A 16465-nucleotide genomic window follows, 5' to 3' on the forward strand; every position below is an offset into this window, starting at 1 on the left:
CATCAAGAAGGTTAATAATCTACCGCCTAAGACTAATTTTCACCAAAAAAAGATTTTTTTTAAAACTGTTACATTTTCAATGAAATAATAGTCCCACCATAATTCATTCGATTCATTTGATTCCTTTCATCCGGGCATTGTTTCATAAATTCCATTCATTTTTATATACTATAAGGATATACTGTACAGGTGGTAAAAGAATATACTTATTTTTTATTTTATTTATATTCTTCTAATGAATGTTCTAATAAAATATGCTCCTTCTCTTGTTTCTCATAAACTACACATTTCGAATTTCGCGCTCGTTTCACTTACTTCTCTGGATGACCATGGAGGGCGCTAAATGTCTAAACAGAAAAAACTTACCAACTTTATTATTTAAAAAGTTATCATTCTCCAAATTATCTATAAATTATTCAAAAAAGTTATTATTTAAAAGTCATTATTCTTATGAATAATAAGCCCTACTTTTTATTTTATTTTATATTCTATAGATATTTACAAACAATGCATATCTTCGCAGTAGAATTGGAGGGAGTTGGAAAAAAAGTATCTATTAAAGCAGAAACTATGAATAATATTATAAGTGTAGCCGTAAAGAAGCTCAATCTTCCCACACAAGAATATAAGGCTTGTCTGTCTTGTAATCAATTTTCTTTGTTCTTCAATTTCCAAAACTTTCTCTTTTGAAAGTCAATTTTCAGCAATCAAATTATTTTTACCTTTTTTTCAAATGAAGCCACTTTTTTATATTCTAGCAATTCCACTTAATCTTACAGGTTTTTCAACCATGTGAATTATATGGAAAGTAATATAACTGATATTATTTTGAATGAAGTTTAAAATTATTAATATATTTAGTGTTTATTCTGAATCCTCACAACTTGGTAAAAGAATCAATTAAATTGCATCTAAAGTGAATAACACTTTTGAATTTGGAAAATCTATATAGCTTGCTCTGAAGGATGGCATGGAAATCGATGAAAATTAAATTCTAATGCAGATTGCTGGAACTGTCCTACGCCAGGGAAGATATTTTTCTGAACCATCATTAGGTGATGATCATGATTTTGCTGATGAACAAAATGACTTTTTCGTCGATGAAAATGAAACCAAACGAGAAATACTTTGTGGTATGAATATTTTTACTGTATATCTGATTCACCTCAATAGAAAAGAAATCCTTGAATTGAGTTTTCACCTGTCTTCTTCTCTCAAAAGGTTCCAGCAATAATTATCATAACTATATACGGGTTTTGCTTTTTTTCAGATTATGTTGTTGATCATGAGGTTGAAGCTGAAATTCCTCTTCCACTTCAGGTTGCAGTACCTGATCCTAACCTTACAGGAAACTGGAAAGAAATAATATTAGGGTTCTTCTCCCAAGTTTTAAAGGAAGCTTGTGAACAGGATAGAGTACCTAATCCTAGAGACAGGCGATTTCGCGTGGCATCTGTAGCCAACTATATGAAAGATTTAATTCATTACCGACGAAGCACAGCGCAAAAGTTTGCTTCATTAATTGTAAAGAAGTATCCAGAAGCCTTTTGCGATCGAATGGGGAATGTCAGAGTAGGAAAAGGCACGGGGACTCTGCCTGATCAAATTTATCAAGCAGCAGACTATAGAAAATATAACAAAAATAAACAATTTCGTGAGCCTACATACAGTGATAATCGACCGCACGCTTCTGGAAGGCATGACGAATATGGGTGCGTCGCTTATGCGCCACACTTACCTCCTGGAGAGGCGATTGAGTCGCAAAGAATTCTTTAAAAAAATGAAAGGATCTTTACAATTTATCTATGTTTGATGATATTACAATTCCTCTCTTAATCAGAGATACGTAAGCTACTCTTAGAAGTGAAATCAGCGCTAGCAAAGATCGTAACATTAAACAAATATTTATTTATTGGCCGTTTTTAAACGACCATTCAAAGTTGATTGGCTATGCTTCACATTTATTAGGCAAGCCAGTGGATGAAGTATGGCAAACTGTCTTGACTAACTTGGCGAAGAAAATAAGGAAATATTTCAAATAACTGTGCATCATGATTAAAACGAGTAAAGGTAATCTTACTGAAATCAAGGAAAAAATGAAGGTCTTATTAGCAGAAGCGAAGGCCGAAACGATATCTTCAAAATCACGAACATCTTATGCCGTAGTTATTTTCAGACTCATAGTGGTATATTTTCAAGAAAAAGAAGAAATGCTTCTGAAAGTTAATGCTGCCAGTCTATTGTATATTTATTATTGATCAGCTGTTACGTAAATGTTCTTCAAATAGGATTTGCTCAATCACGAAGAATTTTCGCTACATAAGTAAGTTAACATTTTATTTTTCAGATAGATGCTACTGGTGAAAAAGTAAAAGAAGAAGCTGCTCTACATCCAATTCTAATTATTAGAGGTGCGTACATTAGTAGGTTATATTATTGATGGTATTAATTAAGCTTATTCCTTCGGCTTTAATGTTCAAATATATTAAATATTTATTTGCATATATTTATTATATATATTATATACTTTCACAGGAATATCGGTTAATGAACCAATTGCCAAGTACGACGTCATCCTAGAAAAAGAAGTTATCATAAATGTTCCAAACGTTCTTCGAGGAACATTCGTCACATTCTCGAGTTACTATATTTTTGGATACGCATATCCGAATACAGTAACAAAAACGCTCGAATTTATTCAAAGGTAAAGGTATATATGTACTCTGTATATGTCACTTTTCTTGAAGAAAGGGACTTCACTCCTAAAAACTCATGCTCTACCATAACATATGAATTTTCTACCGAATAGTTAAATTTTCAATCAAAAAGTTGAATTTAAAATAAAAAGATTAGTTTTCTACATGAAAAAATGACTTTTCAACCAAATAAATGAATTTTCAACCAAATAGTTCAATTTTCAACTAAAAAGATAAATTCTTGAACTTGCAGGAATTTTGTATAAAACTTTGTAATGTCCCGAATTAAAAAATGTGGCTTCAAAACCAACCACATGCTTTTTAAAAATTGTGCTACAAGGAAGAGTATTCATATGGAAATATTTTTAGCAAAATTCCAAAATTTCATTTTTTCTCGAATAATAAACCGACGTATAGATAAAAGTCCATTATTTACGAATTTGTAACAAAATAGTGGAATTCTGAACCAAAGAAGATGCGTTTTAGAATCAGAAATATGAATCCCGGGTGGAAACTTAAGCCGGGAGCTGGCCGGGGAGCCCGACTGTAGCCCAGACAAGATCAATTGGTGCTTTACTAGATTTAAATGATTCGAGTTTCAATTTTATGAAAAGCATCAAACACTGAATTAGGGAATAAATTGGATTCTTTTTTACTGTAGAATTTGAGCATATTAATATATGAAATTCCACACGCCCAGCACGCAAACAACATTAGCTATTTTCAAGTAGTCGTTGAGAGACAAAAAAGGTATTTAAAAAATAAATATTAAATGATTGAGAGTATTTTGAATTTAAATGTTAATAGTCCTGTTTAGTGTAAATAGATATATTACATTTTTAAATATTATATTACAAATAAAATTTCTAACGCTACGGAGTATCGAACCTACATATCTATATCTAAATCTAATGCCTATGATTTCTGATTTTTAATGGCGGAACTCAGAAATTTAATCGTGAATGTTGAAAATTTTTTAATAACAAAATTCTTTTAACTTTCGTGTAACGTTTGGTTTTTAGGTGTTTTGTACTATTTTACAATGTTTAAGATTGGTATAAAATGTAAATTTTTTCTGAACATTTTCAATTTTTCATAAAGATGGAACTTAGAATTTTTTTCTTAAAAAAAAAAAAAAAAACAGTTCGAATTTCAAAAAAGTGTCATCGAATTTTTTGCACAAACTTCATTCTTTGTAAGTTTGAACTCATGAAACCTTAAAATTTGTGGTGCCAAAAAGATATTCACCCAATATATTTCTACGCGTTTCTTAGTGAAATCAGAAAAAGTAATTAAGTTATAAACAAAGTTTAACAATTTTATTATTGCCAATCAGCGCCCGGCCACTTACCGTCTGGGCATTCGATCATAAGATTTGTCCGATCAGAACCCCGTCAGTCCCCGACTGGGGTTTTGACATAAGTTTTGCCTAGCGAGTCTCCAACCAGCGCACGGCTAGGCGCTTAAAAAACAAACATAGCCCGATCAGTCTCCGACCAGAAACCTTGTTGTACCAGGGCTTACCCGGGCTATTTTCACCTGGGATTTTCAGCCAAATGAGTGCACCCAAATATAATTTGATGAAATAAATAATTTTGAATACAAAATAAAAATTTTAAACTAATATTTATATTTATGATCTGTGCTTGTTCTTTTGTTCTTCGAGTTATAGACATGTCATTTCCGTAAGTTTCCTACGAAATTCAAAAAGATATTTGAAGATTCCAGATAAGCCGAAAAAGTATAATTTTTTTTATTTTACGGGATTTTGCAAAAGTTCAGGAAAAATTCGAGTCCGTTAAAAAGATATTTAGGACTTTAAGGGAAGATATCTTTTAAACTGCCTCATATTGATTCCTTAAAATTTTTAAATCTTTAAAGATCTAAAAAATTTCCCTCAAATATTCCAGATTATTTTTCGCAATTTCAAGAAATCGTTTGAAATGATTTGAAATTTCTTTCAATTTTCGGTAAAAATCACTCTTTTTTTGAAGAAGTCATTAAAAAATGTGTACAGGAATCTTAAAAAAAAGTTTTCAACTTTCTACAAAGCTTTTGAAAATTCTGCATTGTCATTCAAATCTTCAGAAATCTTATGTTCACATCCAAGTAGTTTTCAGCAAAATTTAATGAGCTTTTTTTTTGAAATAGGAAACGGAAGTGTATCTAAAACGTCTATTATTTACGCCTCCACAAAATAGAAATTTGCCAACTAAAATTAAAAAATGATGACAAAAGAATTTTTTGAATAATGGATACTCACACAAGTCATTGGTATTGAAGTCAGGAATCTAGAAATAATTAATATAAATCAATAGTAGCTCTTCGGGGACCACGTGACCAAACTAGTCCCCGGTTGTGAACATTTTTTTTTTTGGTGTTCACTATGTACACGGGGATTTAGATATCGTATTTAAAATTTGACAGATTGAATAAAAAGCACTAAAGAACCTTTGTAAACATTAATATGTATATAATTTTAAAGAAAGTTTATTTATAAATTAATAATATAGGATATTACCATTCGAGTTATATCGAAGAACTCTGCACATAATTTTTGATTTGATGCATTTCAGATTTTTTGATTCGCGTATATTGAGCACTAATAAAAATTTTGGACTAAATCGTCCAAACATTTACAAAAATTGATATTAGCAATACAATTTGCACATTCGTTGCAAATCAACAAATCAGTATCTGCACGCACGTAATTATATTTGGAGCATTTTTAGCGGTTTCTAGCGGAGACAAAAGAAGCTTTGAAGATCGATAAACTCGAGATCACGTGACTAAGTTCGTTCATGAAATTTTTTGTGTAGAATGCATGGACATAGGAAACAAGGGACTAGGCATGCCATTGCGGGGGTGATGCAATGAAGGGAGGAGGTCCGCCACCTTTTGATGTCCCGTGACAAACATGGCAGTGCCCACATGTTTATATTTTCATGCACAGTTTGTCGGCAAAAAGGCTCGCGCGCATAATCAAATGGCACATCGTAAGATGGCGGCTCTCTCCACTCATGGAATTCTCCCCCTCCCGTGGATTCAACCCCGCTCGCCGAAGTCAGAATGGCGTGTCTAGTCCCGTGTTTCCTATGTCCATGGTAGAATGATTTTCATTTTTTTTTGCTCCTCATTCAGATATCGTGTTCAACATTTAGAAAGTTATACAGAAAGAACTAAGGAAAGTTTGTATATATCAAAATGTTTATAATTACGTAGAAAATTTTCTAGTAAAATACTATAGGAATAGGAAATAAACTTTTAATGTCGATAAGGTAGATGCCTCGATTAAAAAAGAAATCGAGGAGCATCTTAGAATGTGATACTCGAAAAACCGTCCAAGTCCCATCTTGAGAAATGGGTATCTTCAGGAAATAATTAAAATTGTTGTAATGGTAAAATATTCTTGTGGATTTTTTGTGCTAGTGTGAAACACTTCCAAGTTGATAAAAAAACCAATAAAAATAAAATTTCGCCCTTCTCTGAAAAACAAGGCGAGTCTGACACTGAGTCCCGCCGGTCGGTTCTCTGTCAACAATAGTTATCAGCTGATCGATTCAACGTCAAAAATTAGACGTCAAGAAATATGGAAGTTGTTTGAAGAACTTCAAAGCACATTGCTGATGTTGGTATGTTTCTAATTTGAAATTTATCTTTTATTTTTGGGACCAAAAAAATGAAAATCATTCTACACAAAAATTTCAGACATGAACTTAGTCACGTGATCTCGAGTTTATCGATCTTCAAAGCTTCTTTTGTCTCCGCTAGAAACCGCTAAAAATGCTCCAAATATAATTACGTGCGTGCAGATACTGATTTGTTGATTTGCAACGAATATGCCAATTGTATTGCTTATATTAAGTTTTGTAAATGTTTAGACGATTTAGTCCAAAATTTTCATCAGTGCTTTTTATTTAATATGTCAAATTTTAAACACGATATCTCAATCCGTATGCAAATAGTGAATACAAAAAAATGTTCATACCCGGGGGCTAGTTTGGTCACGTGGTCACCGAAGAGCATGCCCTTAAGATTTCCTCTTTCCGATGGTACCAATGAAATTCCTCAAAAAATTTATTCATCATTCCAAAATGCAGTTTAAACAAAAAAACAACGTGATTTTTCGTGCCTATTTTTTTTGTGATCCATTTTTCAAAGTTTTTCGAGTCTGTAATTATTCTGGGACCCCACTAGTCGGTGAAATAAATGTCTAAACTTTGAGAATCCATGGTTCAAAGATCGATTTTTCGTTTTAGTTTTTTCAGAATGGCGTCTTAATGGCAATATTTGTGTGAAAACGTCCATGAATTTTATTACAATAGACGACGCTTTTTTCGAAAAAAATTTTCAAAAGTAAAAAGTTCTTGTAATTAGCCAAGGAATACGCCTGAACTTTCCGAAGCGTTTTGAGCAATTTTTTGAATTTTTCATATAAACAATCTTGGCAAAATTCAAAATTTTGCTCCGCAACACCGCCACCGCATTTTCATACCAAGAATTTTCGAGTAAATCCAACAAATAAAAATGCCTAAGCGTAAAGCCCCAAAAATTTCAATAAACTCTGAATCGGAATGGGATTCCGATGAAAATGATGAACGTATCATCATGCTTAATCCAGATTACTCTATTGTCTCTATTACTATATTGTAAAAAAAAATCATGAATATTTTCAAAAAAATTTTGCCATTGAGACGCCATTTTGAAAATACTAAAACGAAAAATCGATCTTTGAACCATGGATTCTCAAAGTTTAGACATTTATTCCACCGGTTAGTGAGGTCCCAGAATAATTACAGACTCGAAAAACTTTGGAAAATGGATTACAAAAAAAATAGGCACGAAAAATCACGTTTTCTTTGTTTAAACTGTATTTTGGAATAATAAATAAATTTTTTGATGAATTTCATTGTTACCATCGGAAAGAGGAGATCTTGAGCAAAGAAAATACATGTATCTCAATTTTTCGTAGTGTCGAACAGGCTTAGTTATTGGCCTTCGAAGAGCAGTGTACCGTTCGTGGCGTTTTGGCAGTTTAAGGGTTAATAACATATCAAATAGGTACTCTGACACACACACACACACACACACACACACACACACACACACACACACACACACACACACACACACACACACACACACACACACACACACACACACACACACACAGAGGTCTGTTTTATATTCCTTACGCAAAAAATTAGTGTATATTTGAATCTTAATAATTATTTATTAGAAAATTCCTGGAAACTAATACTACCGAAGAAGCTCAGCACGGGATCATTGATAAAAGAGCAAAGAGTGCAAAACGACGCCGCATCGCCACTTGCGATACATTGGTAATAAAGTTAGCAAAACAAATCGACAACTTTTTACCAATAATATAAGAATTTTTATTTTTTTTATATTATTTTATGTACTAAATTAATATATCAATATTATAAGAGGTTTTAATTGACATCTTTTATCACGTATAAAAAAGAAAAGAAAATTTTATATGAATTTTGTGGTTACATTTTTCCAATCATGTACAATATAAAGAAACAACATTGTTTGGTTTATTAATTTTAATATAAATTTGTAGTATATACTTGATGCAAAATCCTGTTTTAAAAAACTTCTCATTTTTCTTTCCTCTTTTTTATTTTTTTCCGAAAATTTTATTTTATTTTTATTTTTTTTGGGGGGTTTTTTGGTTTTTTTCAGATTACAATAGGGTTTTTTTTTGGTTTTCGTTTATTCGTTGTGGGCCAAATTTGGTCGTTGGATTCTTGTTTTTTATAACAGGATTTTGCATCAATTTGATTTAATTTAAACCCGTCTAATTTAAATTTCGTAAATTTTAGTATATACTTGTTTCGAAAATATAAAGTATGGTATGCCTATATACGAGCGAAGTTTATATGTAAATAACTACGTATATATTTATGTTATATACTATACTCAATTAATCAAATGTGAAAAAAGATTCTAATCATAAAATATGGGCTTTGATCACATACTTGATTCAATGACTGTAAGCATTATTACAACATAGACATATAAGAAGTCGTTTGTATTAAGTTCACTCATATTTTCTTACTATTTATATTCTGAGGACAAATATAGATTACACATTTTATATTAAAATTTTTGAACCGAAAAAAATTTTGAAACCCTTGAAATTCTCAGTTACAGTAACTGAAAATTGCTAAACTGTAACAGAATTTTCTGAAACATGTTACTGGAGTAGTATGTAGTTAGCGTTTCTGAAGTTTCTGTTGCAGTTTAGGAAAATTTAGAAACAATTTCTGCGTAAAGCTTTAGAAACGCGTCTCTGAAAATTCGTACAGAAATGTCTAACAGTGTATTTGTAATCCTGTTATAAAAGTGCAGTACGAAAAGTCAACACCTTTCTTGATAAAATGCATAATTTTTCAGATATAGTTCGTTTTTTGACCTTAATCATAAAAAATCAGCGTGATATTCGTTTTTGGTAGATTTTATATAAAATTATTTATAAAAACAATGTTTTCTACAAATGAGTTGTGCTTTTGCGAAATAAGCAAACTGTCTTTACAATATTTTTATAAGAAAAGAATATTTTTCAAAGTAAATCACGAAAACCGTGAAAATAGAGGTGATTTCAAAAATGCACTGTCCCTTAGAATTAAAAAAGCGCAAGATAACCTCCAAAACTTTCTTTGTACAATAGGACTATAGCAATTAAGTCTTTGTGAAAATGTTAAATTTGATGAAAATACCTGTTTTAGCCTCCCGAATATTGTTGTCAGAGGAAAAAGAAGGCTTCACTAAAATTATTTTATGTAATTTTCATTAAGTATGATATCACTCATGACTTTATATAGAAAAGAGATCGCTGAAGTTGGGAATTAGAAATTAGCAGATCTTTTATGTTTGGTGAAATTTAGTCAATTTCTAGATAACTTTAAAGATGGCGTTATTTTTTTAGTTTTCGACATACGTGCAAGGTAAATATTTTTCTCAAAAACTACTCTCTCAAACAAATAAATTCGGCCCTTACATTTTTTAACCGATTGTTAATTGCTGTTTTTATGAAAGTTTGAAAATGGATATTTATGGAAAATTCAAGTTAGAAAGAAAAATTTCTCTGAAATATCTGATTCGAAAAATATAATACTCTGTTTTTGGGTTTTTGTTTGCATCTACTATTAAAAAAAAATCGGTAGAGAAATCACCGAGATGGTTACGCACTTGATTAGAAACATAAAAAACGTTTGGAATCACTCATATCTATTCTTACAAATTGCTCATCACTTCCAACATCAATGAAGAAAGTTGAAAACCGTAAGAAATTATTCAAGTAAAAACGTTACAACATGCGTTTAAGGGACAATCAGTTTTTCATTCTATATACATTTTTTTAAAACGATGAAGTTCAAAAGTTTAAAACGTTGAAATACAGTTCACATTCAACGGGAAAATCACTTCAAGAATTGCAACATTAGCGAAAATAATAAAATACTCTTACATTTAAAGCATTCGATGTATGTATAATTATCACAGAAGTAATTCTCTTTGTTTATAAGAAGAAGAAAAATGAATTTTCATGCTTGCAATCCTTTTTGACCAAATTCATTGACAAGAAAAATATCCAAGTAATGTTTTGAATACTAAAAATATTTGGGTTCAAAATTCCACATATTCCTTACTTTTCAAAATTTTTTTTGTCAAAAGTAAAGTACTTGAGAAAACATAATTTAATAATCTTGAAGTTCGAAAGACCAAATTTTAGATCATTTTAATATCTTTAATTTACAATTAAATTATTTCCACACAGATCGCAATATTCAAAAAACGTGATTTCACAAACTTTGAACCTAGTCCAGAGAGCGAGTAGAAAACGTTTAGAATGGAAGCGACGTAGTTTCTTCAATCATGTTTACAGACATGTATAAAAAACTAAAATTCTGTTTGTTAAAGGCAGGTTATCATTCATAATGTTGTTAAAGTTAGTTATTGATGTTTACGGGTGTATAATAAAAAAATTTCAGCCTAATGAGATAAGCGAACCAAGCTAACGAAAGGTCGCACAATAAATACGGCTTGCTGAATTTGCTACCCCTGGCTGACAAAAAGTTAAAAAAAAGAAAACTACGAAAATAATAAGTTGCTTGAAAAATTATTTTTGTTAATTCATTTTCACCTTACTGCCAAACATTAATGAATTAAAAAAAAAAAATTTTGAAACATCTAATTATCAGTGGAAAGTAATATTGTATGTATTACAAACAATGTTTGCGGAAACAAACTACAAAATAATAAGAATTAGAGTGCATCTTTTTTTTCTTTAAAGAATTTGAGCTAAAAAAGCGCAAAACCTTTAAAAACTTATATTTCATTTGTATTGTATCGATGATTGCGAAAAGAAATGATAAGAGACAACTCGATACGCCTTATATTATCGATTCTGTCCAAGATTTACAAGAACATCATTTTTTCATGAAAATAACAAAAATTTGGATCAAACTCATTTTCTCATATCATAAAATCTCCAGTAGGGGTCTCTCCTACCATAAATACTCTGGCGCTTGGCTTATATATGTAAATATTGAGAACATAAAAGTATTCAAAACAAAGCATTTATAATTTTGACAAATATTTACATTGGTTAAATGCTAAAAAGAAACTAAAAATAAAATTAAAGTTACATTTAAACATGATCTGAATAGTAACTGCGAATAAATATTAACTCACTTCGGCAGGAAATGCATATCCGTCAACGGTGTGCTCGCTACCGCCTTCATCGTGCAATCCATAGTGAAGATGAATTTCGTGAAATTGATAACGATAGCTGAGGGGACCGCCCGAAATATTCACTGGATGCCTTGTGTCATTGTCCACAGAAAAAACTACACTATGCCCAGTGTTCGTTAGAACGCCACCTACACGATGTTTGTCCAAGTGAAGGGGCTGCAGGTTGGGGTCAAATAGCAGCCGGGACGGTTCCAGATTTACGGGAGACTGCCTTCGACCCTTATTACAGAGGGACCATTCAGGGTTGATGAGACCCCAGAAGGCAGGACCTGACGTTTCAACGCAATTTATTTATCCTTCCATTTTTATCAATACATCTTAAATCTATTTACGAACATAAATCCCAAACAAGGCAATTTTAACAAGAAAGATTAATTTGTGGCTTTAAAGCTCTTAAGCATATCCACTAGTGTATATTCTTTTTGAAATTAAAAAATGCTCCACTGCCACTTACAGATTTCGTTTCAGTAGCTAAAATAATTATTCGTTCCAAATTCCAGCCACACTAGTCAATATCGACCCCTCCCAAACCCTTCTCTTAAAGTGTTTAGTTTGATTTACATCAGGAGAATAATGCAAAATGAAAAGTGATTAATTTTATTTTTTAAATTTGAAACATTAAATATTTCTACTTTACATTACTATCCTGACTTTCAAAAAATATTGGAAGTCTTAGTGTAAGCCGATTCTTACGAATGAAATATGTCAATGCGATTTTTAACGCTGGCTACACCAGGAACATACTTACCTTTTTAACACATAAAACAGGAAACTTATTTGATTCTTAATGCCAAACTAAACTTAATAGTACAAATAAATTCATTAGTTCATTTATCCTTTTTTTATATTGCGAAAAGTATGCGCATAGGGCGCTTCGAAAGAAAATTTTAGAAATCAAAAACAGCCTAGCACTTACAAATTTCATTTTGGCTTCCTTAAAACCGGTGTAAAATTTGATATAGAATAATCAATATTTTGAGCTTTCGCGGTGTTATAATTCAAAAATTGTGAATAATGGAACATAAAACGTTTTTTCGCTTGGTAAACTGGGACTCAGCCATTCCTTTCCTCCGATTTTTGTAGAAGAAAGGACAAAATGGAATTTGAACTAAGAAGGGCAAGGAGGGGCAGTGCTGACCAATTAACAGTCAATGATTTTTTTAAAGTTAACAAGATGTTGAATTCATCCTGTTTTCATTTCAAGTCCAACATTATTGTATACCATATTTCTATAAGTATTAATTATGTGAATAAAACAAGGATTTGATATTTAAATTATTTCTAAGAAGCTCTATTTCGTCGGCTTTTCCCCACACCGGAGCCCTAGCGGACCGAAGGAACCGAATGGAGCCTCTACAAAGTACCCGTAAAGACCCCATTGGGTCCCCATTCGGTTCCTTTTTAAAAAACTCGAAAAAACAGCAAAATCAACTTTTAAATTGTTGAAATTTGGATTCTAAGTTAAAATTCCCTATAGAAGATCACGGAATAATCGCAATAGTTTTTTTTTGCAACGGTAAAAAGTTAAAATATAAGACGTATAATGCCTGTTGACTGCTACCTACAGGCGATGCGTTTGATGTGTAGCAGTCAACAGGCGTTATGCGTCTTATATTCTTTAAAACTTTTTGCCATTGCAAAAAAAACTATTGCGATTATTCCGTGACCTTCTATAGGGAATTTGAACGTAGAATCCGAATTTTAACAATTTAAAAGTTGATTTTGCTTTTCTCCCGAGATTTTTTAAAAAAGAACCAAATGGGGATCCAATGGGGTCTTTACGGGTACTTTGTAGAGGCTCCATTAGGTTCCTTTGGTCCGCCAGGGAGGGCAAAGGCAAATGCAGCTTTTATTGAAAGTTAAAACATCTCAAGATGGAAAAATATCATGATTCGCTTCTGTCGTATTTTATGTACTAAAAATTATCTTTAAACATATATAAAGAGAAAAACAGGTTATTTTAAATAAAAATAGTGATATCTGAGGTATAAACTCTCATTCGTTGACATTCTGCTAGAGACAGACTACCCGCAAAGGTTTCTACCGTACCAATACAAAACACTCGATCTACCGACCAAATGGAAAATAAACCAAAATGTCGCCCCCAGTCACACCGTTCTCGGCCTTCCTAGAATTGCTGGCTCACGCAGTTTCTCAGGGGAGCAGGACGAGAACGGTTGCGATACTCGTCTTGGAAGGCCGCAGTGCGCGTGTACTGAGTCAAGTATATTGCGCAGTAGCATGCATTACAATTGGAATCGGTACAGGCGGCCCTGAATGTTTACACTTCGACCGTCCCACAATTCAGTCTAAGATTATTTGAAGACCCCTCCCCATCTGCGCCACACTGGATTGAAAGCGAAAGTTCGGGTAATAATCATGGACATAGGAAACACGAGACTAGGCATGCCATTGCGGGGTTGATGGAATGAGGAAGGAGGTCCGCTATCTTTTGATGTGCCGCGACAAACATGGTAGCGCTCACATGTTTATATTTTCATGTACAGTTTGTCGGAAAAAATGCTCGTGCGCATAATCAAGCGGCACATCGTGAGATGGCGACTCTCCCCACTCTTGGAATTCTCCCCTATCCCGTGGATTCAACCCCACCCGTCAAGTTAGGATGGCATGCCTAGTCCCATGGACATAGGAAACAAGGGACTTGGCAAGCCATTGCGGGGGTGATGCAATGAGGGGGGAGGTCCCCCACCTTTTGATGTCCTGCGACGAACATGGCAGCGCCCACATGTTTATATTTTAATGCACAGTTTGTCCTCAAAAACGCTCGTGCGCATAATCAAATGACACATCGTAAGATGGCGGCTCTCCCCACTCATGGAATTCTCACCCCTCCCATGGATTCAACCCCGCTCGCCTAAGTTAGGATGGCATGCCTAGTCCCTTGTTTCCTATGTCCATGCCTAGTCCTGTGTTTCCTATTTCCATGGTAATAATATTGAATAAATTCTTGCATGTAGACCAGAAGATAAGTAGCTGTTCTACCATACCGATCATTTATCGACAAAACTTATGATACATGTATTACCTAAACACTTGTAAACTATTATTTTCGTCAGGCTTGCCCCCCTGGTGTTGCCTACATTATTTACTGTATTTAATATACTTTGGGCTGTAATAACGTTCAATTATTATAATAACATAATGCTTTAAAGTTAACGCGAATGTTCTATTCTTTTGATGTCAAAAATGTTTTCTGCGTAATTTTTCTTTTACAACGTTAATTTTCAATATTTTTAGTAATTAACACTATCCCTATAATAAAATATATTGGTTCAATGCAAAGTAGAATTAAGATTATTAAATAATATCGACGTTATAAGCAAAAGTTACTTTTGCCCACGGTCGTATAAACAGGTCTAGAATCTCCGGTGACTAACCTAAAGTTTGTTGTTTTCACGGTCGTGTTTTGTCAACGTTCAAATTTATACTTCTTCAAGTTGATTAATTTCGTTGAAGAATGCTCTGTGAAACATGCCACGAACATTGATGTCTTAGATCTCACGCTTGACGAAGTTTTGTAGAATTATTCATTCACTTTTCCATGCAAACAGCATGCTTCTGAGTTATATCTCACACTTTATATTATTATATTCGACTCAGGATGAGGCAACTCGCTTACCAAGAGAACCAGGAACTTGAAAAGAGGTACAGTGTAAAGAGGAAACTGGCAAAATTAGAGAATGAATGGAAACAGATTTACCAAACAATCCTTTGACATCTTCGATTTAAATAAGAAATACTTAATTGTCCTTCTCCATAAACGTTCCTAAATATTATTTCCTAGTTTTTCGCCCTCAAATTATTCAGAATAGGATCGTTAAAAAAATACGTAAGAACTTTATAGGTAACGATTTTTTCGTTGCGTATTTTGTGTATGTGGATTTTTGAATTTGCAACTTACAGACCTATTTATAATAAAAAAAGTCGAATCTCATTATTAATTTACGGAAATGTTTAATTTTTCGTGATGTAATTATAATTTGATGTAGAATAATAATTAGACATAAATATTTAATAAAGATCAACTTTTAAGAGATGAATTATCTATAACTTTTGTTACGATTTTTAGACTTATTTAAATTTAAAAAGTGTAATTTCGTTATGAATACAAAAACGCGCTGCATTTTTCGTATTTTAATTAAAATTGAATGAAGCATAATAATTGGAAACAATTATTGTTTAATAAAACTAAATTTTTAAGAGATAAATTATCTAACTTTTATTACGATTTCCAGGCTCATTTAAAACTAAAAATTCTAATGTCATAATGAATTTAAAAATGCGTCAAATTGTTAGTCTTTAAATGAACGAATTAAATATAATATGACTATTCGAAATAAATATTGCTTAATGAAGCTTAATTATTAACAGTAGAATTATCTAACTTTTTTTTAACGATTTTAAATCTTATTTACAATTAAAAATTCTACTGTCTAATTTTTATGCTCAAAAACGCGCTAAATTCTTAGTATTTTAAATATAATTTAATCAAGCAGATTAATCATGCACATAAATATTTCGTAATGAAGCTCACATTTAAACAGTTTCGCGAAACTTTCACTAGGGATGTGTTGAACTGTAGATTAGATATAATTGTTAGTCATATCTTTCTATTTTAAAACTTGTATCGGGATTTTTCAATATCTTTTTTAATAGATTTTTCACGATTTTAACGTGATCTTAATCGATATTAACAGAGGTTATATGGATGTAAATAAACCACATACCTTCCGATGATCGCGCTCCACTCTCGGTGGTCACTTTGAGAAACAGCGTTTCCGTCAAAACGCAAGTCACTCCCACCACTGGAGATTCTGGACCTGTTTATACGACCGTGCCTCTGCCTCACCGGTCGGCGCTGCCCCTCATTATCCTAGCAATGTTTCAAATAAACCAAACTCTCGCTTTCAGTCGCCCCGTTCTCGGCCTTCCTAGAACTGCTGGCTCACGCAGTTTCTCAGGGGAAT

General features: G+C 32.4%; 1 protein-coding gene across 5 annotated transcripts in view; it reads right to left on the reverse strand.

Moving 5' to 3' along the window:
* The window catches only part of LOC117170306 (carbonic anhydrase-related protein 10), a 395033-nt gene that overhangs the window by 115909 nt on the left and 262659 nt on the right, over positions 1-16465 (reverse strand). For all 5 annotated transcript variants that reach the window (XM_033356986.1, XM_033356987.1, XM_033356985.1 and 2 more), the window contains one exon: positions 11418-11746. In XM_033356986.1, the coding sequence (XP_033212877.1) occupies positions 11418-11746 (329 nt within the window). The remainder of the gene's footprint in view (positions 1-11417; positions 11747-16465) is intronic.

The sequence above is a fragment of the Belonocnema kinseyi genome, chromosome 3 (assembly GCF_010883055.1).
Source record: "Belonocnema kinseyi isolate 2016_QV_RU_SX_M_011 chromosome 3, B_treatae_v1, whole genome shotgun sequence".
Classification (NCBI taxonomy): Eukaryota; Metazoa; Arthropoda; class Insecta; order Hymenoptera; family Cynipidae; genus Belonocnema; species Belonocnema kinseyi.